At 39.5% G+C, this 26,659-nt stretch overlaps 3 protein-coding genes across 5 annotated transcripts in view; 1 reads left to right on the plus strand and 2 right to left on the minus strand.

Annotated features, from left to right (window-relative positions):
• Sce (E3 ubiquitin-protein ligase Sce) lies at positions 1 to 10,141 on the minus strand. 3 transcript variants are annotated; one of them, XM_076188200.1, is made up of 4 exons: positions 10,118 to 10,141; positions 6,239 to 6,628; positions 5,066 to 5,669; positions 1 to 920 (listed from the first exon to the last, which is right to left on the minus strand). In XM_076188200.1, exons 2-4 carry the CDS (start codon positions 6,443 to 6,445, stop codon positions 694 to 696), a joined length of 1,038 nt encoding a protein of 345 aa, XP_076044315.1. In that variant the 5' UTR covers positions 6,446 to 6,628; positions 10,118 to 10,141; the 3' UTR covers positions 1 to 693. The 3 variants fall into 3 exon arrangements, with proteins under 3 accessions (XP_076044315.1, XP_076044313.1, XP_076044314.1); XM_076188198.1 differs by lacking the exon at positions 10,118 to 10,141 and adding an exon at positions 9,221 to 9,361; XM_076188199.1 differs by lacking the exon at positions 10,118 to 10,141 and adding an exon at positions 9,072 to 9,095.
• Positions 10,076 to 26,659, plus strand: part of LOC143027141 (methylthioribose-1-phosphate isomerase) — a 21,614-nt gene continuing 5,030 nt past the window's right edge. The window contains exons 1-4 of the mRNA XM_076188197.1: positions 10,076 to 10,312; positions 18,517 to 18,749; positions 18,869 to 19,071; positions 25,641 to 25,849. Of these exons, the coding sequence (XP_076044312.1) occupies positions 10,181 to 10,312; positions 18,517 to 18,749; positions 18,869 to 19,071; positions 25,641 to 25,849 (777 nt within the window). The 5' untranslated portion in view covers positions 10,076 to 10,180. The remainder of the gene's footprint in view (positions 10,313 to 18,516; positions 18,750 to 18,868; positions 19,072 to 25,640; positions 25,850 to 26,659) is intronic.
• Positions 15,774 to 26,659, minus strand: part of LOC143027143 (uncharacterized) — a 20,444-nt gene continuing 9,558 nt past the window's right edge. Inside the window, exon 3 of the mRNA XM_076188202.1 lies at positions 15,774 to 15,902. Coding sequence (XP_076044317.1) covers positions 15,893 to 15,902 — 10 coding nt within the window. The 3' untranslated portion in view covers positions 15,774 to 15,892. The remainder of the gene's footprint in view (positions 15,903 to 26,659) is intronic.

Here is a 26,659-nt window from a genome sequence, read left to right on the forward strand (position 1 = left end):
AAGCATTCAAAACATTTATTGAGTTTCTATTTCTACATCATACAATGTACATAGAATCTCCCATTGTGCCATGAATGGTGCTTGGTACATGGCTTTACCAAAATAGTAAAAAAGAAAAGAAAACTGTTCAAACATCAACAAAAACCAAGATGAAGTGGTGAATGAAAAATATTTCTCTGCCATGGACCCCACCAGCAGCCAACAGTATGAAAAAGCAAAAGGAAATAAATGTACATTATACATTCAGATAACCTTACAGCAAGTTGCAGTAATGGAACAGGTAAAAACGGCAAAAAATCAAGTCAATCTAATAACCCTGATTGCTGCCCCACCCTGCAGCTGTATCCAACTTACCTGCTCCAAGCAAGGTCAAATCCTCACTTCAATCAACTTGTGCCGCCACATATGTGTCTCTTGCTGTTGTGTCCAACCCTGTACCACCATACCCAAACAACCATTAGTAGTCAGGTCTATTCTAGAGCTAAGGAATTACATTTCCAAAACAGGGCAGCAGCACATACCCATATGATAACAACCTTTGCTTCTAAAAACTGTTCCAATGCAATGTGTCTCTGTGTGCATGGGGGGGACCTGGTACCAGCTATTGGCTTCCTTCAATCTTTGCATAAATTTTTATATTGAAAAATAATTTCTGACTCCCTTCTCTAGAAAAATACCCTCCCCCCAACTAATCTAGTTTTTTTTCCAAGAATAAAACATTTCCATTGGCTTGTTTACTCTCCAGTACTTTTCGTTGACTTGTTCTAAAGTTATGGAACCCCCAAGTCCGACATACTGTCCAGGGGTTGGAGAAATGTAGATGCAGAAATTGTTCAAAGAAGAAGGTAATTCGGTTTCCAGTTCACCAGTTCTGTTCGCCAAGGTTAGACGCATGGCAAGGTATTTGGAGAGGTGATCAACTGAAACAAAGTAGACAAAGCAAAATATAGAACAATTATTTACATATGCATCCCAAAATATAAATATAAAATTCATACCATCCTGCATCCCTCTTGAACCCATGTTATTCTTTTGAAGCCCCAGACAACATACCAGTCCATATCCAATCTATGGAATAAATCCCTCCCTTCCAATCCATCAGTACTCATTCCACCGTAGATGACATTTGCTTCAAAGTGCCTAAAGAATTAGGTGAAACATGCTACTTAGCAACACTGATTTTCAGTTTGCCCAGTGGAACATGCTTCAGAAAAAGAATAGAGAAGACAACAATGACATGAGTTTGGTCTTCAACAAATATTCCTTTTTCAGTATTTTCTCCCAGTCACAAGTTATGGCATGTTTTGACTATGACTCAAGTTAAAGGTTATTTTCCTGAATATGCCATGCATCTCAAAATCACATAATTCAAATACATTTTTCCCATAAGAAACAATGGTAATGGGAGGGGGGGTTAAAGTTCCAGGACTCAAGAAAAGTCAACCTATTATTCATGCATGGGTGAGTTGAATAACGATATATACACACACCATTTGTTTCATGTACAATATAGGTTTTTATTTACAATATATATATATATATATATATATATATATATATATATATATAGATAGATAGATAGAGGAAACACAAACACTCATGGTCCTCCTAGCATTTGTCATCCAGACTTGTCTACCTCTTTAAATGCTGGAGCCTGAGCAAGGATACACTGATTGAAGGCCATTCACTGGCATGGATCTTGTCAGAATTATTCTTGATGGTATGGAACATGAGAGAGGAAGAGAGGAGTTTGAATGTGTTTGAGATGAAATGTCTGAGAAGTATGATAGGGGTTACTAGGCTAGATAGAGTGAGAAATGAGGAGGTGAGGAGAACAGGGGTGGAAAGGGAGCTGGGAGATAGAGTTGATGAAAGAGTATTAGGATGGTTTGGACACATGGAAAGAATGAGTGAAGAAAGATTAGTAAAAGAAGTGTGGAAGGCAGAGGTGGAAGGAGTGAATATGAGGGGGCATCCTAGGATGAGATAGATGGATGGGGTGAAAGGGGCTTTACAAAAGAGAGGAATGTCTGTAGAGGAAAGACGGGAGAGGACAGAAGATAGGGGTGAATGGAGAAGGGTTGTGTATAGGTGAGGATGTGATGCATGAGGGGGAGTGGGTGGGGGATGGGGGGTGAGGAAGTATGTATGAGAAAAAATTTGACACAGCACGAAGGGATTTCTCCCCATCTTCTCCTTTTCTGCATGAGGGGACGGGGAGGGGGGGTCGCCAAATTTATGAAGTGGCCTTGCTGTGTCTTGTGACATTGCTTCTGACCCAGGGCAGTGGACAGGATGGAGGGATGACCCGTCATCCAGGAGGTGCCAAGATAGGAGGGAGGGAGGAGGGTGGAGGGGAGTGGAATATATGGGAAATGAAATGGGTGGGAGTGATTTCTATGCCTTTTTCTTTTTGGCTACCCCCCATGTAAGGGGGAAAAAGCCTCTGGTATATGTATGTATGTATGGAATGTGCTTTCAGGAAAATGCAGGTCATGCTTCCTCCACAATCACAATGCTTCAATCTTCTGTTGGGTGGTACAGGTTTTCCTGCTTTTCTTGGCTAAACTAGCAGTAGAAGAGTTTGTTAGATACTTGGATGTTATAGCAATGAAATATTGGTGAATGGTAAGGATGAACAAAGAGAGCTGGTGGAAAAGCCCTGTACACAGTGCAGGCTTGCTAGATGAAAGTGCACTTTTACTGTAGGTGGTGCAGGTTTGGATGATTCTAAATGCTACCCAGGATTGGCAGAAACCTTTCTTGAATGTTCAATGTTTTGCTTGCCAAAGATTTTTCAAGTAGGGAGATGAAGAGTAAAAACTCTAATATGAGACTACTGAAAAGCCTGACTACTTGGAGAAAGGAACCTAGCAATACACCTCTTGATATTTAAATCAGGGTGGAAATAGAAATGTAACAAATCATCTTTACAAGCAGCTCTCATATACACTTTCAACTTCAGTTGGTTACTCTAATTGATGAGGAGTGTCCAGGAATAGAAATGAGTTGTCAATTTCCATGCCAATGAATTATTTCTTAAGTTCCTGGAGGTTGAATCACTTAGGTATGACTACAAGGATGTTGTCCATATTGTGCATCAAGTTATGGAATTCAGAGGGCTATTCACAAATATTGAAGAATGCCAATACATTCAACAGGTGTTTACAAAACTGAAATTCCCATACTTTATCAACAAACAGTGCAAGAGAAAGGCAGAAAAAAAAAATGGAGAACTGTCATCAATGCAGTGAACCAGCCACTAGGATGTACTCCCAACCAGAGATGCTGCTACAGCTCTCATCCAGGCACTCCAAGCTACCACCGTGGAAATGCTATAGCAAACCAGCAAGAGAATAAAAGAATTTACAGAAGTAAGAGAAGATGAAGATGGTAAGACAAAGTTGAAGGGGAGCCAGTTCCTGTAAATGACACTGTGCTTGGGGCTCAGTCAGAGGAAGGTCTGAGGCAGCTAGTGGCAGTTTGAGGGGGTACAAGGGGAGAAAGCTAAAAGTAAATTTGGGCAAAAGTAAGGTGATAACATGTACAACAGGAAAGTGTGGCTGCAAGTCTTAAAGGACTGTAGAGGTTCCACTATTTGAAGGGCTGTGGGTGTAGAGGAGTAGGTATGACCTATTTGAGTTCTTTGTCTGAGGACCTAGTTTAAGTTCCAGAGCTGTCTGCTCACCAATATGTATGGGATACTAGTTTTAGAAAATCACAAGCTGAAATGCAGGATGCTTTTACATGTTGAAGGCGGGAATCCAGTTGAGTCTACTGTAAAGAACAAGGTCCAGAAATTGGGTCTGCTCTACCACAGGGAAGGTGGTGTTTCCTAGCTGTATTGGAGTATCTTTGTGGCAACATCATCTACAGAATTGTATGGTGACTGATAGATGAAGTGGAGAAATGAAATTCATGGTCTTCTGCTCCTTTTGTACTTTTTTCATCAATTATTATGATGAAAAGAAAAATGCTGAGAACACTCTTGGGGGACTCCATGCTGAAACATTCCTATGCATACTCAAAATGTTTTATGGGTTAGGGTTAAGAACTGTCATATACTGGGCCAAGGATTCTTCTCAAGATATTGTTTTAAAAAATTTCCAGTCTCTTCTCCCTTTCTTTTGTCAGTGTCCATGTCTCGCATCCGTACAGGACTGTTGGTTTTATTACAATGTTAAGAGATCAGACCGGACAACCATACATTCAGGATGAAGTACGGGGAAAAAGAGCAAGGGTTGGCTGGGCACTGCAACCTAATGGAGGCAGACAGACTACCAACAAAGGTGATGGAAGGAGGAGTAGAGGGCAGATGACCATTAGGGAGACCCAGGTACAGATAGATGGATGGATGGAGTAAGGAAGGACATGGAAAGGGTGGCACCAAGAGAGGACTGGAAAGAATTGGTTGAGGATAGAACCATCTGGAGAGGCATAGTGAAAGCAGTGAAGGGCCATCTGGCCTGACAACCAACAGAGTAAGAGTAGGGTTAAGAATTGAGATATGAAAGTGGGGATAGCTTCCTGAAATCCTATGAGGTAAAGCTTCTGCAGGACCTGTCATTTCCAGGCTGTCACATGCTTTTTCTAAATATAAAAATACAACATTGGTTCTTATTAAATGAGATGTAATATGAGAGAGAGAGAGAGAGAGAGAGAGAGAGAGAGAGAGAGAGAGATAGAGAAGGAGAAAGAGGGAAAGAAGTACAAAGGAGAGATGTGGAAAGAGGGAGATGAGAGAGGATTAAAGAGAGAGAGAGGAGAGAGAGTTAAAGGAAGAGAAGGAGAGATGGGGAAAGAGAGAGAGATAAGGAAACAGGGGAAAAGAGAAAGAGAAGAAGGGGAAAAGAAAAAGAGAAGGAGAGAGAAGGAAAGAGGGGAAAAGAGAAAGAGAAGAAGGAAAAGAAAGAAAAGGAGAGAGGGGGAAAGAGAGATATGGGAAGGGAGGCAAAGGTTAAAAAGATATGGAAGGAGAGGAAAGATAAGAAGGAAGGATGGAAGTGACGAGGAAATCTTGAGTGAAGTGTTCCTACGAAATATTAACAAAATCTACAGTACAAACCTGTTGCATTAGCTGTTGTCTTAATATATCTGATGGAAGAGTCCTTGAGTTCTCTGATAAGTTCATTTTCTTCGTTCATTTCTAGTGGATGTGGTCTGAACACCAACTCTATTTCACTCACACCCGGTTCACTGGGACCCTCCCCGTCATCGCCCGCATTCCCCTCTGCACTTGACCCAGCACCAGATTCATTTTCTGAGGTTGCCGTTGTCGTTCTCTGCTTTTTAATTTTGGGGCCCACTGCCGGGTTTGTGGTGGATGTGGCCGTGGGTGTGTTAGGTTCACTTGGTGTGGGTGTGGATGGAGCGGAGGGAGTCGGAGTAGTTCCTTCTTCTTGCATGTTCTTTCGGTTTTTCTGTCTACTCTGTGTCTGGAGTTTCATGCCTTCTTCGATGGAAGTAATGAGTGAAGCATGATTGTGATTCTTGTTTAGTTTCTGAAAAACTCGCTCCTGGTGTTGTTCATATTCATCTCTGCTCGGGTATATTTTGGAGATGAGTGTGTCAAAGTTGGGGTCAGGTCTTAGGGATCTTTTTGAGACCAGTTTTTTCCGGCATGTTGGGCATTCTTTGTTTCCTGACCGTAGAGCTGTGATGATACAGTCCTGAAAATAACAAATAAATCAGTGTCTTACAGTTAAAAAAATAAATAGATAAATAAATAAATAAAAAATTTGTGAAAATTAAATTAACCACTTCAGTTCAATGATGCCTACATGGATGTCATGAGGCACAAGTGGTTATACATGAGGATGTCGGCATCTTGATTATATATATATCTTTTGTAGTAAATGAGTTACCCCCGGATTCTGAGAACTGGTTTGATCATGTTTTCTATGTTTATTATTACTCAAGAGTAAAAGAGAGCGAGTAATACAGCAGATTTCATAATGTGAGTAGTGTGATGCAAATTACATATGGCAGCCGATACTGTGCATGAGAATATGAGTCATACTGAAAGGGAGGATACATGGAAATACAAAGTTGGAAGACAAGTAATTTTAAATCTCATTCCATCCTCTTAAATTTATTTAATTTATTTGTTTATTTTGTTTTTCTTTTATGTCAAGTAACCCCTGTTCCAGCAGTGGGGCAGATGCCAATAACTGAGGATACTGAATACACATCTAATCATATAAAATTGTATGCACATGAAGAATTGAATTCCACTTACATGACAAAATCTGTGAAGGCATTCCTTGGTGGTCATGGTGTTTTTGAGCATGTCTAAACAGATGGGACACATCAGTTCTGAATGCAGTGACCTTGGAGAGACTGCAATTTCTGTGTTGTCTGTGATGGCTTCTTGTGGAGTTCGGTGAAGTTCATAGAGGGAAAGTTCCCAGTTTTTGTTCACCGCACTTTGTTCTGTTGACGTCATTTTTCCGGCTAAAAAGTACTTAAACCTTAAAAAGGTTACTATCTTATGGTTTACACCCAGATTCTGGCTTAATGTAATATTTCTTTCTCACTCGCAATAGTTTTCAGTCTTTCACTTTTAGTATTGATATTGTATTATCCCTTGCATAACTGAAGAATTGCTTGAATATTTACTGCCCCTTTCCTGCAATGAAAAAAGCACAACACTTGAGAAACGAGCAAATAATTTTTTTTTTTACAGGGAATATAAAACTGAGATACAACGAGCCCAAAATTCCAATTTATACATGAAATGAAATCCTGACTTCTCTAACTCTCAAGAAACTAGCTAGAGCCACTGGTTCAGCTAATATGTCATTCTGAAGAGTTTCTAAGTTGCTGTCTAGATAGACATCAGAACAGTTTAGTACAAGGTGCTCTGTGTAGTGGTTACAGCTGAGGCAAGTAGTCTCTTTTCAATCTGATTCTGTGTAGGTATCATTTTAATCCAAATTGAATTAATTCAACAAGGGGATCAAAACTCATTTCCCTCAATTGTGTGAAACATTAATATTGCTATATGTGTTTCAGTTAATAATTCAGTCTTGCAACACTGCCTCTGACCCAGGGCAGTGGACAAGGTGCAGGGATGACCCATCATCCAGGTGGTGCTAAGATATGAGGGAGGGTGGAGGGGAGTGGAGTGTATTTAGGGATGGAATGGGTGGGAATGATGTTATGCCATTTTCTTTTTGGCTACCTCCCTTGTAAGGAGGAAAAAGCCTTGGTATATGTATGTATGTAATTCAGTCTTACTACATGAAAGTGCAGAACAATCTGAAAATACTATTTGAAATTTGAAACAAAAAGACTAGTAACAGCAAAATGGTAACAATAACCAATGACAGTCATCAAATATTACACACAACTGAGGGTTGCAGGTACTTTGAGGAATTACAAACTTATTTTATGCCATCAACACTTACGAAAAACATTGTGATGGAACACATTTTTTCCTAGAGAGAAGACAGGTACATAGAAATTCCTGTAGACAATGACTTCATAAAACAATCTGTGAAAAACTGTGAATGTGCAAATATAAAGGTCATTGAAAACCACCACTAGATGGGCCCATAAGTTACTTAAAGAAGAAATAGAAATCACCTGACAATCATTTTTTGGTTGATTAAATGAATGCTTTCATGAGGCTTATCAATAAAAATGCGAAATCGTGATGAGGGATTCAAACATTTTTCAACTAATCGAAAATGCCACTATGAATGTAAAGAATTAACCTGTTTTTTGATGACTGGAGACTAGCATCTAAGCCATATCCTGTCAATGCACTCTAGCTGACAGTTCATTATTTCATTTTCACCAAAACAGGTTAATATTAGTTACAACATTTTAAATGTCTACATATTTTAGAAGTATATCAATTTCTCTTCATTGGTGAATAATCTTAAAAAAAAAAAAAAAAAAAAAAAAAAAAAAAAAAAAAATTATACATTCATCCATAGATAATGTGAGGATGTTTGAAGCTTGTTATATCATTCCTTTTTTTCCCATTACATGTATGCCATTAATTATTTTTCTCATTCTGGACTCCTGCCAATGAGACAGGATTAGAGAAGGGCGACAAGTCACTACTATCTCTCTATTCACCTTAAGGTTAGGTTGGACAGTCATATTAGCTTATATCAACCATACTAGATTAGGTTAGTTAATAACCACCTGCCTCAGTAAGGTAGGCTGGGTTTCTGGTCTATGGAAATAAACACTGTGAGGATGAAGCCTTTATTAGTATGACGTTTCACTCGTTACTTGTCTATATATTCGGTAAAAGGGGGATTATAGACAGGTTCCCCATTACAATTCTTTTTAATCAATAAAAATATTCTTTTTTATTCTAAAATTTTCCCCTCCCCACTACTGCTGTTTTATATACTTTTTCCTAAATACTATACTGACATTTGACATTACTTTCAAGTGGCAAGAGCTTTATTGCATGCATAACTAAATTATCTTTATATGAAAAATATATTTTACATGTAGTGACCAACCCCATAAATGTAATTAAGTTATAAGTATTTTTGGAGACTACTGTAACTATTTCAGAATAGTCATGACTGAATTAATCCATTACCAAATAGTTCCTTACATTTGTACTAACCACATTATTTCCACTCTTTTTTTTTCCAATAGACTTGGTAATGGTTCACATGTAAGCACACATTTGATTACCTCACAATACAATTCACCTGTCGTTCCTATTACTTTCACAACTTTACCAATGGTGTGCTCCTTGCAAGAAATTACACTAGCTTACAGTATACAATTATCTCAAGTGTGTATACCAAGAACATAGTTCCTTTGTTCAAAATATACTTCCTCGGAGGCACATTTCTAAATTATTAAGGATCTGGAACACACACTCAACTCAAGACCATACTATAGTTTGTTTTCCTCCATTGAAAAGTAATATGGGATCTACATGTTTACATACTTATACCTACCTATGGTAATGTGATTTACAATGAACCCTACAAACATCAAATTATATCAATAACGTGATACATTGAATATCTATAAAACATTCATTGTAATGATTTTGGAGGACAGCAAACAGTAAACCAAACGATACTCGCCTACATGCGCAAGAACTGATGGCAATTAGCCTGGAAAGGTTGTTGAAATGTTAGATATTAGTGTCACAATCTGTTCCTTACTGCAAAATACCTACTAGTGACTTAAATAAACTCAGACTGGGGTAGAAATAAGAAATAGCTCTACCTACCCCCAGCGACGCGAGTGGCTTGTTTACGATCTACTTGACAACTTAAGACAATGAAACTGTCGTATGTGAAAATTTGACAACAATGTCCAATCACTAAAACCAAATAATTCAATATTCAAATAAGTAGGTCTTGTATTGTATATGTAATAAAGAAAAATATTTATTAGAGTAATGTTTACGTGAACTACACTAAATAGTGTTTGAATATTTCTTTGTATAATTTGGCATTTGCATAATAGAGCAGTCCACATGAAAACAACATTATCTGAATGCTAGATTTAATAGAAATAAATCGATTATGTAATGTATGAGAATTAAATACTAATCGTTAAATGGGATACATATCAACAGAATGATCTTCAAGTTTCATAAAAACAGACCAATATACTATATAGCAATGGCCAGTCTTTAAATTTACTTCATAATGTTTTCACTTCATTGACTTTTGTCAATGTGATAATTAATCATGGAGTTTCACTTATGCCTCGCAACTAAGCAGGAGTCAAAACCCTAATCGCTGTCAATAATTCTCACTTGCTCGGAATCCTCTGTGTTGAGGAGTGCCAAAATTGATATGACTTTAGTGACATCACTATTCATTACGAGTCAGTCTATCAACAGTATATTATAACTGAAGACTAATACCCAATATTTTAACTAATATCCCACCGTTCTGCTACATTCATCTCGCTAATACCAGCTCCTATAACTCCACCTTCAGGGTGCGTTATGGTTCATAAGAATACAAGTGCTGATTATACCCTACGATTCTACGAAATGCTCATACTTGCCGTGGCTGGAGCGTGAAAGGAGTTTGATTGTCTTTAGTTTATCTATTATCATTGCCGTCTTTAGTTTATCTATTATCATCGTCGTACAAACTCTGTATTCATTTACCTTATACTCCTGCAAACTTCCTGCAACAAAATTGTGAAGTCCCTAATAGATTCACCAATTAAAATGGGTCTCGAAGCGATACAGTGGAGGCAAAGAAGATTGGACATCCTTGACCAACTTGTGCTACCAATTACAACGAAGTACATTACTATCAGCTCAGTTAAAGAAGGATGGGATGCCATAAATAAAATGCAGGTTGGCGTTGTTTCCTTAGTAGTAAATTCAAAGGCATTCCTTTATCTTATGGCAACCCAGTTTTGTCCCTCATCTTTCCCGTACTAAACACGACAAAATAAATTGCCACCACGCCCTTGCATGTTGAAACCAAGGCAATTTTTGAATTTAAATTATTTGTGATCATAGCCGTAGGTTGTTGGTAATTTCTTTTGCCATGTACACGAGAGGGATAGGAGTGCAAATAATGTTGCAAGGCGGGACTATGGCATTAGGAATGTGAAGTGAAAATTATAAATGCAGTACTTGGTATTTAATTATTAAGCATATGTCGACACGGAATTACCTTTAATCACTGAAATGAGCTTCTGCTTTCAGTGTATCACTGTATGAGAATAATCAATAAATATAAAATGGTTTTGCATATACCAAGGGATTTTAACTTTTTTCCCTTTACAAGATAATAACAAGGGAGGTAGGTAGCTAAAGTAAAAAGAAAAGGTATAATTCCACTTCAACCCATTTCATCCTCGCCCATTCCATTCCCATTCACCACTCTTCCCTCCCTTTCATCTTAGCTCCTTCTGGATGACAGGTCATCCCTGCATCTCACCTATCACCTTGGGTCAGAAGCAATGCAACAAGACACAGCACATCCACAGCAAGGCCACTTCATTTAATCAGCGAGACTCCCTCTCCGTCCCCTCATGCAGAAACATTGAGGATGGGGAGAAACCACTTCGGGTTGTGTCAAAATATTCACAAGTAACCACTCCCTAAACCCCCCCCCCCCAATCCCTTAGCCACTCCCCATCATGCATCATATAAAATGGTTGTGAACATTATTGAATACCATGAAGTAGAGCAAATCCAATATTGGAATGTTTGTAAGTTGTGGGAATTTATTAAAAATGGCTGCTGTAAAGATCATCCTTTACTAATAAATAAACATTATAATGGTCAACTCACTTGGTTAGCAGCTACTGTGTTACACAATCATTCATATTGGAAGAATATATTAGGGCAGCCAAGCCTGTTGGCATTCTTACATGTTTACTCCCCAGGGGGGCTTTCCACTCCTCATCAGACAGTTGGGGATTGAAATCCATATACTTTTGCAGTATGTGGCTATATATGTTTATGCCCTTTCCAGTATGCCATAACATCACTGTCATCAGATTGGCAAGGTTGATTAAGATACATTTATATCTTCATGTTGATGACATTACTAATACTTACTTGGTATTTGTTCCCCACTATGTGACTCTGAGGGAAAAGTAGATGAAAACATAAACCCAAACAACTTTTTTTATACCTGGCTTTGGTAAGTAAGACACCTCCACTGACGGTCATTAAACACTACTCTTTACTTTTGTTGATTTATTTTTTTATATATATATAATTTTTTTCTCACTTTATAGTAGTACTCATAAAGTTGTTGTGCACTTGGAGTCCAAGGTTAAGTATACGAGTATGACTACTAAGGAAATTTGAAACCCAAGAACAAGTACATGATGATGCCTACGTAGGCATCATGAGGTGCGAGTGAGTATACGAGGATGCTTGTGTTGGTGTCATGATTATATATATTTTTTTAGTTGTACATGAGTTACCCCCAGATTCTGTGAACTGGTTTGATCATGTTTTCTGTGTTTATTATTACTCAGAGTAAAGGAGAACAAGTAATACAGGAGTGACTTTATATTTTATAATGCGAGTAGTGTGATGAAGGATTACAAAGGCGGAGCATGCCGACAGGAGACCTTTTGATCCATATCTAGGTCGGATGCAAAAAAAAAAAAAAAAAAAAAAAAAAAATCATATTAATAATAAATTAAAACTATAATAATGTAAAAATAACAAATAAAATACATAAATAAATGCATAGGTATAGTTGAATAACAAACAAAAAGGTAAATAGTAAATGATTATAAATTGACATATAACTAATGATAAATGAAAATCAGACAGACAAATTATAACAAAACAAAAACAAATAATATAACATAAATTATAATCATTACAGCATCTTACTTAGGTATTTATCTAAATGATTCTTAAAGCTTCGAACTGAACTACATTGCACTACCTGTGCAGGAAGTTTATTCCATTCATTAACTACACGGTTGGCAAAGTTGTTTCTACCTACTTCCAAATTGAATCTATTTCCGGACAGTTTGAGACCATTGTTTCTTGTCTGATTCTCATTCAATGTGAAAATTTGGTCACTTTTGATGTTGTCAATTCCCTTTAAAATCTTAAAGACCTGTATCAAGTCACCTCTGAGTCTACGCTTTTTTAGGGAAAACAGATTCATGTGCTTAAGTCGATTTTCGTATGATTTATTTTTGATATTTGGAATCAGTTTTGTGGCTCGCCGTTGTACTTTTTCCAGTCTGTCAATGTCTTTAACGAGATTCGGTGACCATACGGAAACAGCATACTCCAAATGTGGACGAACTAACGATTTATATAGCTTGTTAATGAGTGATGGACTTTTGAAATCAAAAGATCGCGCAATCAATCCCAGAATCTTATTTGCTTTCTCAGAGGCTGAAATACACTGCTTGGATGATTTGAGGTCGTTACTGATAATTACGCCGAGATCTTTTTCACTATCCACTTTTGTTAACGAATTTCCAAATAACTTGTAATCGTACTTACTGTTATTTTTACCTATGTGCATTACCTTGCATTTACTTGTGTTAAATTTCATTAGCCACTTTTCAGACCATTGCTGTAATTGATCTAAATCTTCTTGAATATCTAATTGGTTTGAGTGATCATTTGCCACTCCGCATAGTTTTGTATCATCAGCAAATTTGGAAACAGCAGATTTTAGTCCATGGTCTATATCATTTATATATACTATGAATAGAAGTGGCCCAAGAACGGAACCCTGAGGAACTCCACTTGCAACACTTTTCCATCCAGAAGTTTTTCCATTTAGAACAACTCTCTGTTTTCGACCTTTCAACCAATTACTAGTCCAACCTAATAGGCTACCACTTATTCCATGCAAAGCTAATTTAGTAAGTAGTCTTTCGTGTGGGACGGTATCAAAAGCTTTTGCAAAGTCTAGATATATTAAATCTATATTGTTTCTTTTGTCATAATTGGAGATAACTGTGTTGTAGAATTCGAGTAAGTTAGTCACGCAAGAACGTTTCCGTCTGAAACCATGCTGGCTATCATTTATCAAACGGTTACTTTCTAAATGATGTTCGATATCATCTCTGATGATAGTTTCCATTATTTTTCCTACGATCGAAGTCAAACTTATAGGCCTATAGTTATTTGGTTTCTTTTTGTCACCTTTTTTTAATATGGGAGTAACGTTAGCTAGCTTCCATTCTCTTGGGACATCTCCGGATATGATGGATTTCTTGAAAATAATTTCTAATGGCAACCAATGCTGTGTGCAAGAATTTGACTCGTACTGAAGTGGTTAAGTATGAGTACAAATACAATTACATGTACCTGGACCCAAGCCTGCATGTAACATACATCATTAGGTGAGGAAATGACTTTGTGCCAAAGCAACATCCCCTTAAGAGAGTACAAGAAAGATGTCTTAAACTCTTCAATATGAGTTGAATATTCACACGCACATCAGGTTGCTCTATGTACAATGATGCATTACAAAATATAAGGTTACTGCTGTTATACTTGTTCTTTTTCACCCTGAATAAATATGACATCACAGAAAATGTGATAAGCCTGTTCACAGAATATAGGGGTCACTCAGCTACAAAATATAATCAGGAAGCTGATACCAGCATCCTTGTATATCCCACTCACAGCTCATGACACATACATAGGCATCATTGTATTCAAGAGGTTAACTGCTAAGAATAGTCTAGATTTCTGAGTCCCTGTATTTCTATATAATTCTTGAATAGATGTGGAGTAGGGGGCACCATGTAAGAAGCAGTGGGTTAAACTAGCTTTGGCTGTTGGGCCCTGTTGTGGAAGTGCTGTTCCTTGCTGCATTGCCTCTGACCCATGTAGTGGGCAAGGAACAGGGATAGTTCTTCATCGAAAAGGAGCTGCAATGGAAGGAACATCAAATAGGTTTTTTGATGGGTGGGTGGATGTATGCATTGACTCTGCCACGTCAGTTTTAACCCCTTGAGTACCGGATGTGTGTTTTGTGACGCCTGTGTGTTACAGCTGAGTGCACCCGCCAGGAACCGAGCGTGCTCCCCGTGACACGCACGTGTCACAGTTATAAGCTGTGTGTATTGAGGGCTCTCAAGGCCTCGGTTTCTGGGTTATTTCTACCCACGTGGTGGCAAGTGTCTGTGTTTACAAACATAAGGCTCCAGCCATTCGTGGGACGGTTTGAAACGTTTGTTTACGTAAGGATGACGGGTCGGTAACGAAGGGGTTAAGAGGGAAAAGGCCTTTGTTATATGTATGTATGTGTAAATTGATGCCATTTGCCACCATTACCATTATCAGGTGCTATATGTAAGGTGGGCTTTGTGAGCAGTGTTGGTGGTACGGTCATCTGAATCCATGTTGATTTAGTAAAGTAAGCATGTGTGCTTTAATTTTTTCTAAGATCAATCTTTCCATCAATTTAGATATGGTGGAGAGGAGGGAAATAGGTATCTAAGTTGCTGGGGTTTCTGGCAATTTTTTTAGTTTCAGGATCAGTTTTTTTTTTTTTTTTTTTTTTCCCTCCAGATTGTTGGTGTGCCATTGTGTGACCAGTACTAATTGAACATGTCTGTTAGGGTTTTTATTGATACAGGTGATCCCTGCTATACAAAAGGGTTAGGTTACTAAAAACCCTTTCATAGTGAATAACTAAAGCAATACAAAAATAGGGGTTATGTTCCCAGACATAAGATTTTTCAGTAGCATGCATAGAGGCTATGAAAAAGCACTTGTACATATACTGTGTTTAATTTTATTCCTAACATTTTAAGAGTTTAGTTGATGGGAATGGGAAGTGGCTGGACTTTGTGTAGCAGATTAAGACTCTTGGAGGACTTTGACTGAGTTGATGGTGATTGGTGCAGTAGCTTCTGATGATTTTGACTTGGAAGTGGAAGGACTTGGTTTTGCAAAACTAGATGGCCTTGACTTGGAAGTGGAAGGACTTGAAATGGAAGAAGTGGATGGCCCTGGCATGAAAGGAGTGGAAGACTCTGGCATGGAAGAAGTGGATGGCCCTAGTGTGGAAGGAGTGGGTGTTGGTGACTTTGGAAGGGCTGTAAAGAACCTAGTTATGGTTGATTGCTTGGCTCTTCTTTTCTTTTCTTCATGCAAGGTGTGATAGATTTTGAGTTCCCTTAAAACATTGTTGCAAACTGTCTCACTCCGGGCTGGATTTGGGTCTTTGTCCTTGAAAACTTGGAGTCCCTCATCAATCAACTTGAATGCAGTATGAAGATCTTTAGCCACTGCATTTTTAAGAACAATGGGGACACTGCTTGGAACAAGGTTCAAGGCATAGGTAATGGAACTGCTCCCCTCTCTCTTCTCATGCCTCTTAATCATGTCCAGCTTCATCTCTTAAGGTCATTCTGCACCGTGACTTCTTGGGTTTGGGGACATTTGACCCTGGAGCTGGACGTTTTCTAGGCATATCTAGCAGTACCTGCAAAGCAAAAACATTAAATAATGTCCAACATTATTCACAATCAATGTGAAAATCACACAAGCCTTATGGAATGAGTGGCCTTAGGGGTGATGAGTGGTTAGGGGGGTAGGTTAGGTTTATCTGGCGAACAATAAAATGGAAATAAAACTTACAGGTGTTCACTGGTGATGGCAAGGTGCGCATGTATACACCAGAGAAGCATAAATTTAGAAAAAGACAGAGAAAAATGGACACCATATTCAGATTTTGCATATTCGGAATAGTACGTATTAAAAACAATAAAACTAAAAAATTGTCATTACCAAGATTTTCATGATTTTTCCACTGGCAAGGAACCTTATACGTATTGGTTTTATCAAGCATAATTCTAACTGAACAGCGATCCCGCATTAGTTTTCTCACGTCTACATGATTCACAGACAACAGGTTACCCTGTACCCTCACAAATTAATTATTAATCAATAATACTACAATAAAGATAATACATACTACAGTACAGTACTTACAGTAAGAAATTGATGCAAAAATGATGAAAAATGTGGATTGTAGGCAGAGTGGATAGTGGGAATGGGAAAGTTTGTTTATGTTGTGGAACTGCCCGCTGCACATCTCTGGCGCCACCAGTGTGCCAGGTAGGGAATTTGAAAATTTGTAAACTCGAAGCAAGTTCGTATAAGCAGACAAGGGGTAGTAAAATATGGATTTTGTATGAGCAAAAATTTGTATAGTGAGTTTTGTATAGCGAAGATCACCTGTACAGAGCCGTTGTTTTGGATGGTAGCGTGATACCATGTCTGGGCCTTTTGTGTGAATTTTTCAGTTCTTTGATAGCATTCTTTGTATATTTAGGAAGAGTGTAGCAACTTGTGTGTCTAGTTTTATCATGTACACTTTTCAGTTATTTTTATGTTTTCTAGTGTCTTGGTTTGAAGCTTGTTATGGAGAAGTGTTTGTGAACTGATGTTACATCATTTTTTTTTATATTGATAATTTTATTCTGCATTGCACCAACTGCTTCTTGAGTGAACAGAGGATTAGTAATTGTTTATATTGTACCCAACATCTTTTCTGTCTCCTTCAAATTACAAATCTGCTCCATATAGACCACTAAATTCAATACCCCTCCCAACATCATCCCCACAGAGAAATCCCTATCAAGAGAAATAAGAACCACACTAGCATGTTTGCATTCAGGACACCATTCAGCTGTAAGACAGTGCCAGCTCAGAATTGGCCTGCTCACACAATCAAACTGCACTCACACAAGGACTCTGAACACCTCATCCTACACAGAACCACATAGAATATCCCTAGACAACAACACAATATTTCTTCCCTGAGTGACCTGTGGACCTGCCCAGTGGTGGTAACAAAACTCTCAGAATTGGGGAATCAAAACTGAGCCAGTCCTTGAGGGCTGCACCACCAGATGAAGTTGTGGGTGTTGGTAAAGTTTGATGGGCAGTGGAGATGATTCTTCCTGATGTCCATCTTACAGGACTACCACATGCAGGTAGCTGTTATTGGTCTGAGGTGGAGGTATTTTTCTATGATGTTGCTGGGTATTTGGTTTTATTTCCCAAATCTTAATACATGACACTTTATCATCTTTCATGTTAGCATTTACATTTCACTAAAAGTGTTACTCCTTTGAAATCTATTTTCTTATGGAAAAAGGAAAGGAGAAGTAAAGTTAGTATATATTTTAGCACTGTAATCCTGTTGCACAGTTTTTGATGTTGCCAATATTGAAGGATTTCTTCTCATTAATGGTTTCTCATTTGCAGTATTACCTAGCCTGGACTCAGTGAGTATAAACACCTAGTGTTTGTTTTCACTCAATAGATATTAAGCTAATTTGTTTAACCCTCTTGAAAGAAAGACACTGTATAATTTAAAGTTTCACATATGTTCAATAAATATTTTTTCTGGACTAGCTGTTTTTGTAGAATGGGAGTGGAGTATGTGGGGATGAAATAGGTGGGAGTGGATTCATGCCTTTGACTTTGGCTGCCTCCCTTGTAAGGGGAAAAAGCTGTTGGTATATGTATGTATGCATAAATATAGAGAGAATCAAATGAAGTACTACTATGAGTCTTCAACTAGGTTTATCCGCCTCTTGACCATTGCAGTAACGCATTAGTAATACTGGTAATAATTGTTGCCTTGAGCATTTTTCACTGGAAACCTACAGCTCCACAGCATCCAGCAAAGATCATTAGGTCCATACATATTTCAAGACAAGCAAGCCCTTCCATAGTTCTTTCTATTGTGTAAATATGAATCTGTTCTATGTCGCCTAACAGCCAAAAGAGGGAAACAACTGCCATCAATCATCAGCTCATATTTGATAAAAAAAATTGTGAAAATAGTATAAGTTGATAGGAAGAAACCTAGGGCTCATTCCAGAGACTAAGTCAAACTTCTCAGGCTGTACCTCCCACTGGAGGTGAGGGTGTTGATGAATTTTGAAGATGGGCAGTTGGAGATGATTCTCTCTGCTGTCCATCATGCAGGACCACCACTGGCAAATACCTGTCCATCATTGGTCCCATGAAGTTGTTAAAAGTGTCTAAATTATTAGAGTGAAATTTATTTCATTCTCTTGTAGGTGCGGGGTGCTCCAGCTATTGCCATCGTAGGATGTCTCTCTCTGGCTACCGACTTAAATGCTACTTCATTTCAAAGTAAAGCACAGCTTCACTCATCAGTTGAAGATAAACTCACCTATTTAGTCACAGCCAGGCCAACAGCTGTTAACATGCAGAAAGCTGCTGATGAACTGAAGAATGTTAGTGCAAAGTTATTAAAAGAAGGCATGACGTTGGAAGATATGAAGGATAGGTACCTAAAAGACCCTTGAAGTGAGAGTCATAGAATTAATGCATATACTGCTGTATAGTACTATACAGTTTGATTATATTTTCCCATAGATTTGATTTATTTCTGTTTTATTTTTCCAGAATCATAAAATGGTGTGAACAAATGCTGATAGATGACGTGGAGACCAATAAAAACATTGGTAAATTTGGTGCTAATGCCATTTTAACCAATGCTAACGGGAAAGTAAATATTCTTACTCACTGTAATACAGGATCCCTAGCTACAGCTGGATATGGTACAGCTCTTGGAGTTATTAGAAGTCTTCATGCAATGAACAAGTTAGGTAATTATCATATCATAATTGGATATTTAAGCTTATATATTGGCATTTTCATCAGTTGTTTGGTTTTATATACATACATATACCAAAAGCTCTTTCCCCCTGACAAGGAAGGTAGCCAAAAAGCAAAGGCATAAAATCCACTCCCACCCATTCCATCCCCATATACTCCACTCCCATCCACCTCCCTCCCTCCCTCTTATCTTGGCTCCTCCTGGATGATGGGTCATCTCTGCATCTTCTCCACTGCCCTGGGTCAGAAGCAATGTTGCAAGACACAGCACATCCACAGCAAGGCTACTTCATTAAATAGGCACCCCCCCCCTCCCTCCCCTTATGCAGAAATGGAGAAGACGGGGAGAAATCCATTCGGGCTGTGTCAATTTATTTTTCACACATATTTCCTCACCCCCCATCCTCCACCTACTCCCCTTCATGCATCACAACATCATCCATACACAACCATTCACCTCTATCTTCTGTCCTCTCCTGTCCTTCTTCAATAGACATTCCCCTCTTTCCCAATGCCCCTTTTACCCCATCCATCCATCTCGTCCTTGGTCGCCCCCTCATGTTCACTCCTTCCACTTCTGCCTTCCACACCTATTTGACTAATCTTTCTTCACTTGTTTTTTCCATGTGTCCAAACCATCACAATACTCTTTCATCAACCCTATCTCCCAACTCCCTTTCCACCCCATTCTCCTCCTCACCTCCTCATTTCTCACACTATCCAGTCTAGTAACCCCTATCATACTTATCAGGCACCTCATCTCAAACACATTCAAACTCCTCTCTTTCTTTCTTATGTTCCATGTTTCTGCCTATACAGTGCTGTTGGCACAATCACTCCTCTCAGCATCCATTCCCAAATCTCTATTTCTCATTACACTTTTTAATCCACCAAGGCATTTAATTGCTTCTCTCAATCTACCTTCTACCTCCACCTCCATTCCTCCCTTTCCCACCACATTTGGACCCAAGTATCTAAAACTATCCATTTCCTCCAGTCCCTCTCCCTTAATTCTCACTTCCAGTCTTCTGCCACTTCCTTTGTACATCTCATCACCTTACTTTTACCCACATTTATCTTCAACTTCCTTCTTTCGCACTTTTTCCCAAACTCTGTCAATAACTTCCTCAATCCCTCCTCTGATCCTGCCACAAGCACAGCATTTTCAGCAAACAACAACTGGCTTATCTCCCACTTTTCTCCATTTCCTTTAACAATTTCCAATCCCAGACCCATTATCCTTGCATTTACCTCTCGCATCACCCCATCCATGTATAAATTGAACAGCCAAGGCAACATAACACATACCTGGTGAAGTCCCACCTTTACCTCAAGCAACTTGCTCTCTCCATTTCTAATTCTAACACAAACTGTACTACTCTTGTAAAAACTTTTGACTGCTCTTGAAAGCTTTCCTCCTATTCCATACATTTGCAATACCTCCCACAGTGCCATCCTACCCATCCTCTCATAAGCCTCTTTTCCAAATCCATAAAGGCCCAAAAAACATCCTTACCTTTTCCTAAAGCTTTCTCACATGTCTGTCTTACCACAAAAATCTGATCCATGCAACCCCTACCTGTCTGAAATCCACACTGTTCCTCTCCTAATCCTCTCAATCAAGACCCTCCCAACTACATTTAACAAACTGATCCCTCTGAAACTGGTACACTCACATTTGTCCCCTTTTTCCTTGTAAAGTGGAACTATACAGACACTCCTCCAGTCCTGTGGCACTCTACCCTCTCTTAAATAAACATTAGATAACCTCACCAGCCAGTCCACCATCACTGTACCTCCTTTCTACAGACATTCTGCATAACACCCATCCAACCCAGGTGCCTTACCTGCTCTCATCATCTTAACTGCTATCACCTCATCTTTCCTTATTTCTCCTTCATTATCCTCACTCATCACTGTCATTTTCTTAGTGCTTCCCACTGCAACTACCTTTCCCTCCCTATCCTCCTTCATATTTAGCAACTCCCTAAAATACTCTGCGCATCTTCCTCTTATTGCCTTGTCTTCCATTATCATCTCTTCATCTGCACCTTTTACTTTTTCTTCTCTACATGATTCGCCTCCTCTTCCTCTCTTACTTTCCAAAACATCTTTTTATTACTTTCAAAATTAATTTTCTGTCATACTCTTATCCCACTTCACATCTGCTCTCCTCTTTGCCTCCTTTATCTTATGTATTACTTCTCTTTTCTTTGTATCTCTTCATATAATTCTCATGTCCTATTTTGTAACCAATCTGTGAAAGCTCGCTTCTCTTATACAACCTTCTTTGCTTCCTTATCCCACCACTCAATACCATTCCTTCTATTTCCTCCCACCCTCCCTTTTCCACACACCATCTTTGCACACCTTGTGACTCCCTCCTTGAACCATCCCCATTCCTCCTCCACTCCTAGTTTTACTCTATCCTTCACTCCCACTCCTCTCTCAGTTTCTTGTACTCCTTTTCTTTCTCATTTACATAGTTCACTTTAAGCACCTCCCTGCCTTCTGTCCTTTTCCTCTTTCTCCATCTATCCTCCACTCTCAACTTATCTTCCAAAAAATAGTCTGATATTCCCCCACTCCCCTTAGAACATGTACTGTACATCCTTAACTCTTCCTACTGTACTCCTGGCTACCACTGTATAGTCCATTAATGCTGTATCTACCTCCCTCTCCCATGTGTACAGATGCTTGACTTTCTTTCTAAACACTATTTGCTATGATCAACCCATTTACGTAATTCACTTTAAGGGATTGGAGATGGTTAAAGAAAATGGAGAAAAGTGGGAGGTGAGCCAGCTGTTGTTTGCGGACGACACTGCGCTTGTGGCAGGATCGGAGGAGGGATTGAGGAAGTTGGTGGCAGAGTTTGGGAGAGTATGTGATAGAAGAAAGCTAAAGATAAATGTGGGTAAAAGTAAGGTGATGAGATGTACAAGGGGTGAAAGTGGCAGTAGACTGAAAGTGAACATTAAGGGAGAGTGACTGGAGGAAGTGGATAGTTTTAGATACTTGGGTGCAAATGTGGCAGGGAAAGGTGGAGTGAAAGTGGAGGTAGAATGTAGATTGAGAGAAGTGAGTAAATGCCTTGGTGGATTAAAGAGTGTAATGAGGAATAGACATTTGGGAATGGATGCTAAGAGGAGACTGTATGAAGGAGTGATTGTGCCAACAGCACTGTATGGGGCAGAAACATGGAACATAAGAGAAGAAGAGAGAAGGAGTTTGAATGTGTTTGAGATGAGGTGTCTGAGAAGTATGATGGGGGTTACTAGGCTAGATAGAGTGAGAAATGAGGAGGTGAGGAGGAGAACAGGGGTGGAAAAGGAACTGGGAGATAGGGTTGATGAAAGAATATTAGGATGGTTTGGACACATGGAAAGAATGAGTGAAGAAAGACTAGTAAAAGAGGTGTGGAAGGCAGATGTGGAGGGAGTGAACATGAGGGGACGTCCTAGGATGAGGTGGATGGATGGGGTGAAGGGGGCTTTGGGGAAGAGGGGAATGTCTGTTGAGGAAGGACGGGAGAGGACAGAAGACAGGGGTGAATGGAGAATGGTTGGATATGGATGATGTTGTGATTGCATGAGGTGGAATGGGCGGGTGGATGGGGGGTGAGGTAGTATGTGTGAGCAAAATTTGACACAGCCCAAAGGGATTTCTCCCCGTCCTCTCATTTTAATGAAGCGGCCTTGCTGTGGATGTGCTGTGTCTTGCGACACTGCTTCTGACCCAGGGCAGTGGACAAGGTGCAGGGATGACCCGTCATTCAGGAGGTGCTAAGATAAGAGGGAGGGTGGAGGGGTGTGGAGTGTATTCAGGGATGGAATGGGTGGGAATGATTTTATGCCTTTTTCTTTTTGGCTACCCCCCTTGTAAGGGGGAAAAAGCCTTGGTATATGTATGTATGTACTTTAAGCACCTCCCTACCTTCTGTCCTTTTACTCTTTCTCCATCCATCCTCCACTCTCAACTTACCTTCCACTAAAAAATGATCTGGTATTCCCCCATTCCCCTTAGAACATGTACTGTACATCCTTAACTCTTCCTACTGTACTCCGGGTTACCACTGTATAGTCCATTAATGCTGTATCTACCACCCTTCCATCCACCACCCTCCCCCATGTGCACGTATGCTTGACTTTCTTTCTAAACACTGTATTTGCTATGATCAACTCTCTAGACACATCACTACAATTTTTTCCTGGAACTCCACACTTACCAACCACTCTGTTGGTTCATTTCCTACCCTAACATTAAAGTCTTCCAATACCACAACATTGACATTTCTCCCAAATACCTCTATGCACTCATTTAAACCTATCCAAAAAGCCTCCCTTTCCTCTACACTTCTCACTACCAGGCCCATATGCACTTACAGAAACCCACATCTCCCTTCCTAGTTTCACCTTCATCCACATTAACATTGAAGAAACCTCTTTCCACTCCACCAACCTTCTCTTCACTCCTGAGATCCTCTCAATTACACTCCCAAACTCAAACTCGCCTCTCCTTTTCAACTTAGTTTCACTCAATGCCAACACATCAGTCTTTCTTCTCCCAAACATACTGCCTATCTCTTTCTTTTACTCTCATCTGTACCACATCACATGCACATTAAAAGACCCAAACCTTTGGGTACTTGTTGGAAAACTCCTCCTAGACCCTCTTATGCCTTTACCTTTTTCAGGAATGTCCCCGTTGGGGCCACAGGGAGGATGCCTAGTCCTATCCCCATCCCATTTTTGTCACCTTATATGACTCAAGTGGAAAGAGTTGTTGGCAGTATTCTTTTCCCCCACCTCAGGGTTTGGCGAAACAAAATGATGTGTGACTCTGGTCAATAGGGGTGCCCCATATAGACCCTAAAGCATCAGCTGTATGCTACTTAGCACCTTTTAACCCCACAATAACATGCAGCCAATACCCCCAGACAGGCCTTTATATATCTAATATTAACTATAGTTTTGGATGTAAATGTGCTCTGAGGAGAGAGCTTTGGAGTCTGATGATCATCCGGTACAAGATAGAGGTTAGGAGTTGTCGAGTTAGTGTGGAGGGGAGTGTGAAGTGAGCCAATTGTTGTTTGCAGATGACACTGGATTTATGGTTGATCCTAAGGAGACTGAAGCATTTGGTGGCAGAGTTTGAAAAGGTGTGTGCACAGAGAAAACAGTAAATGTGGGCGAAAGTAGGGTGAAAAGATGTACAAAAAGTGATGATGGTAGGATGGATGTGAATTTGAAAGGTAAAAAAATTAAAGAATGTGAAGAGCTTTAATTGTATGGTATCCCATGCGGTAGGGAATGGAGTGGACATGGAGGATTATAGGCAAAAGGAGGCAAATAATTTTTATTTTATTTATTTATTTATTTATTCATTTATTTATTTATTTATTTAATTTTTTTTTTTTGAAGGGGGGGTCAGATGAAAGTGTTATGAGGAAGAAGACTTTGAAGATGAATGCAAAGGGTGTATGAGGGAGTGATTGTGTTCTGGGCATTATATGAAGCAGACTTGGAACTGTGGGAGATGAGATAGATGTATGGAGTAAACTTGGAGCTTGAGGGAAATGACATAGAAAGGAAGAGCCTAAACATGTTTGAGATATATGTTAGATGTTAAAGATGGATAGAGTGAGAAATATAAAGGCAAGGAAAGAAGGGAAGAAAATGGGAATTGCTAGACAGCAGTTGGAGAGTGTAGATCAAAGAGTGGCGAGATGATTTGGGAATATGGAAAGAGTAAGAAAAGACTAGAAAAAAGAAAATGGAAATCAGAAGTGGATGGAGTGGACTTGAGAAGCACAAGAATGTGGTGGGTGGATGGAAAAGGGGATATTGGTTACAAGAGGAATATCTTTCAAACAAGGAAGAGTGCGAGAGATGGGAATGAATGGAGAGTGGTTGTAAATGGATGAAGAAATGATAGCTCAAAGGGATGTTCTCATCTGCTTTGTAAATTTTTCAGGTGAAGGAAGGGGATGGACAGGGGGGGTTGCTATGTAATGAAATTAGCTCTGGTTGTCAGGCCTTGCTATGAAGGCAATGATGATGATATGGTTTAATGTCACACACTCCCCTCCCCCCTATCAGGAGGCTAGGACGGTGCTCCTCACAGAGGGCTTTGTAGCGTGGAATTTAATTAACCATGACCTTGGTTCAACTTTGCTGGTGGCAGGATTTGAACCACCCTCACCTCCATCAAGGCAGCAAGTAACGACGCCCTAATCCACTCAGCCAATGAGCTATAAAGGCACTGTGTTTGATTTCATTGCTTTTGACCTGAGTGGTCTCCTGGGGTACAGGGGTGACCCTTCATCCATAAGATGCCAAGCTAGGAGCAGTGGTGAATGGGTGTGGGGGTGGATGTATGATTTGATTAGGTCATTCCCCTTATAAAGGAGAAAAGGCCTTTTGGTTTGCATGTACATACATGCACCAAAAAGGCCTTCCCACCTTATAAGAGGAGAGACGTAAGAGTGTCTGAGAGAACGCCAACCAGAACCCTGGTATATATATATAACTATAGTAAATTCTTTTATGCATTTCAGAACATGTATATTGTACAGAGACACGGCCATACAACCAAGGTGCACGGCTAACAGCATATGAGCTAGTGCATGATAGTTTGCCTGCAACGCTGATTTGCGACAGTATGGCTGGTGCTCTAATGAAGTCACGTAGCATTGATGCTGTTGTGGTAGGTGCTGATCGAGTGTCAAGAAATGGAGATACGGCAAACAAGATTGGCACATACCAGGTATTATTCAGGTTAACATAGTACCAACAAATTTTGTTACAAGCATTCCCCTGAGTTATCAAGAGTTAGGTTTCAGATTTCTCCCTGTCTTCTCTAATTTCCACATGAGGGGATGGAGAGGGGAGGTTGTGATGTTAGTGAAGTGGTTTTCTGTGGATGTGCTGTGTCTTGCTGCATTGCTTCTTATCTGGGCAGTGGAGAGGAGACAAGTATGACTCTTCATCCACGAAAAAGAGAGAAGATGAAAGGGAAAAGGGTGCTGAGCGGGAGTGGAATGGGTGGGAGAGAATGCATGCCTTTGACATGGCAACCTCCCTTATAAGGGGGGAGAAGTCCTTGGTATATAGATAAATAGGTTTCAATACCACAAACAAATATCCCCCCTTGATAGATAGGTTTCAATGCCACAAACAAATACCCCTCCTTGATAGATAGGTTTCAATGCCACAAACAAATACCCCTCCTTGATAGATAGGTTTCAATGCCAAAAACAAATACCCCTCCTTTTTCTTAATATTTCAGCTGTTACCCACATTGTGAGCTGGCTAAGCATGAGCCTTTGTTGGAGTTGAGATTTAAGGAAGTATGTTTATACTGACATCATGCACCAATACTCAAAACCATAAAAAAAATGAAATAGATGAAGGAATAGTAAAGATAACTGGGACAATTTAGTATCAGAATTGACCATTGGGAATGCAGACAGGACTCTGTCAGCATAGCTCTTATCCAGTATACAGAAACTCAAAAAGCACAGCTACAGAAGAGACCTGAAAAAGAATAGCTTCCCACACAGAGTGATATCTGGAA

The sequence above is a fragment of the Oratosquilla oratoria genome, chromosome 7 (assembly GCF_046742065.1).
Source record: "Oratosquilla oratoria isolate Oo_2021 chromosome 7, ASM4674206v1, whole genome shotgun sequence".
Lineage (NCBI taxonomy): Eukaryota > Metazoa > Arthropoda > Malacostraca > Stomatopoda > Squillidae > Oratosquilla > Oratosquilla oratoria.

Bases quoted from the DNA above. Each gene is read 5' to 3' on its own strand.
- Sce (XM_076188200.1), bottom strand. From the start codon at position 6,445: ATGACGTCAACAGAACAAAGTGCGGTGAACAAAAACTGGGAACTTTCC. The intron at 5,670-6,238 runs GTAAGTGGAATT...TGTTATTTTCAG, and splicing joins GCCTTCACAGATTTTGTCAT to GACTGTATCATCACAGCTCT. The intron at 921-5,065 runs GTTTGTACTGTA...ACTTTGTTTCAG, and splicing joins GACAACAGCTAATGCAACAG to TTGATCACCTCTCCAAATAC.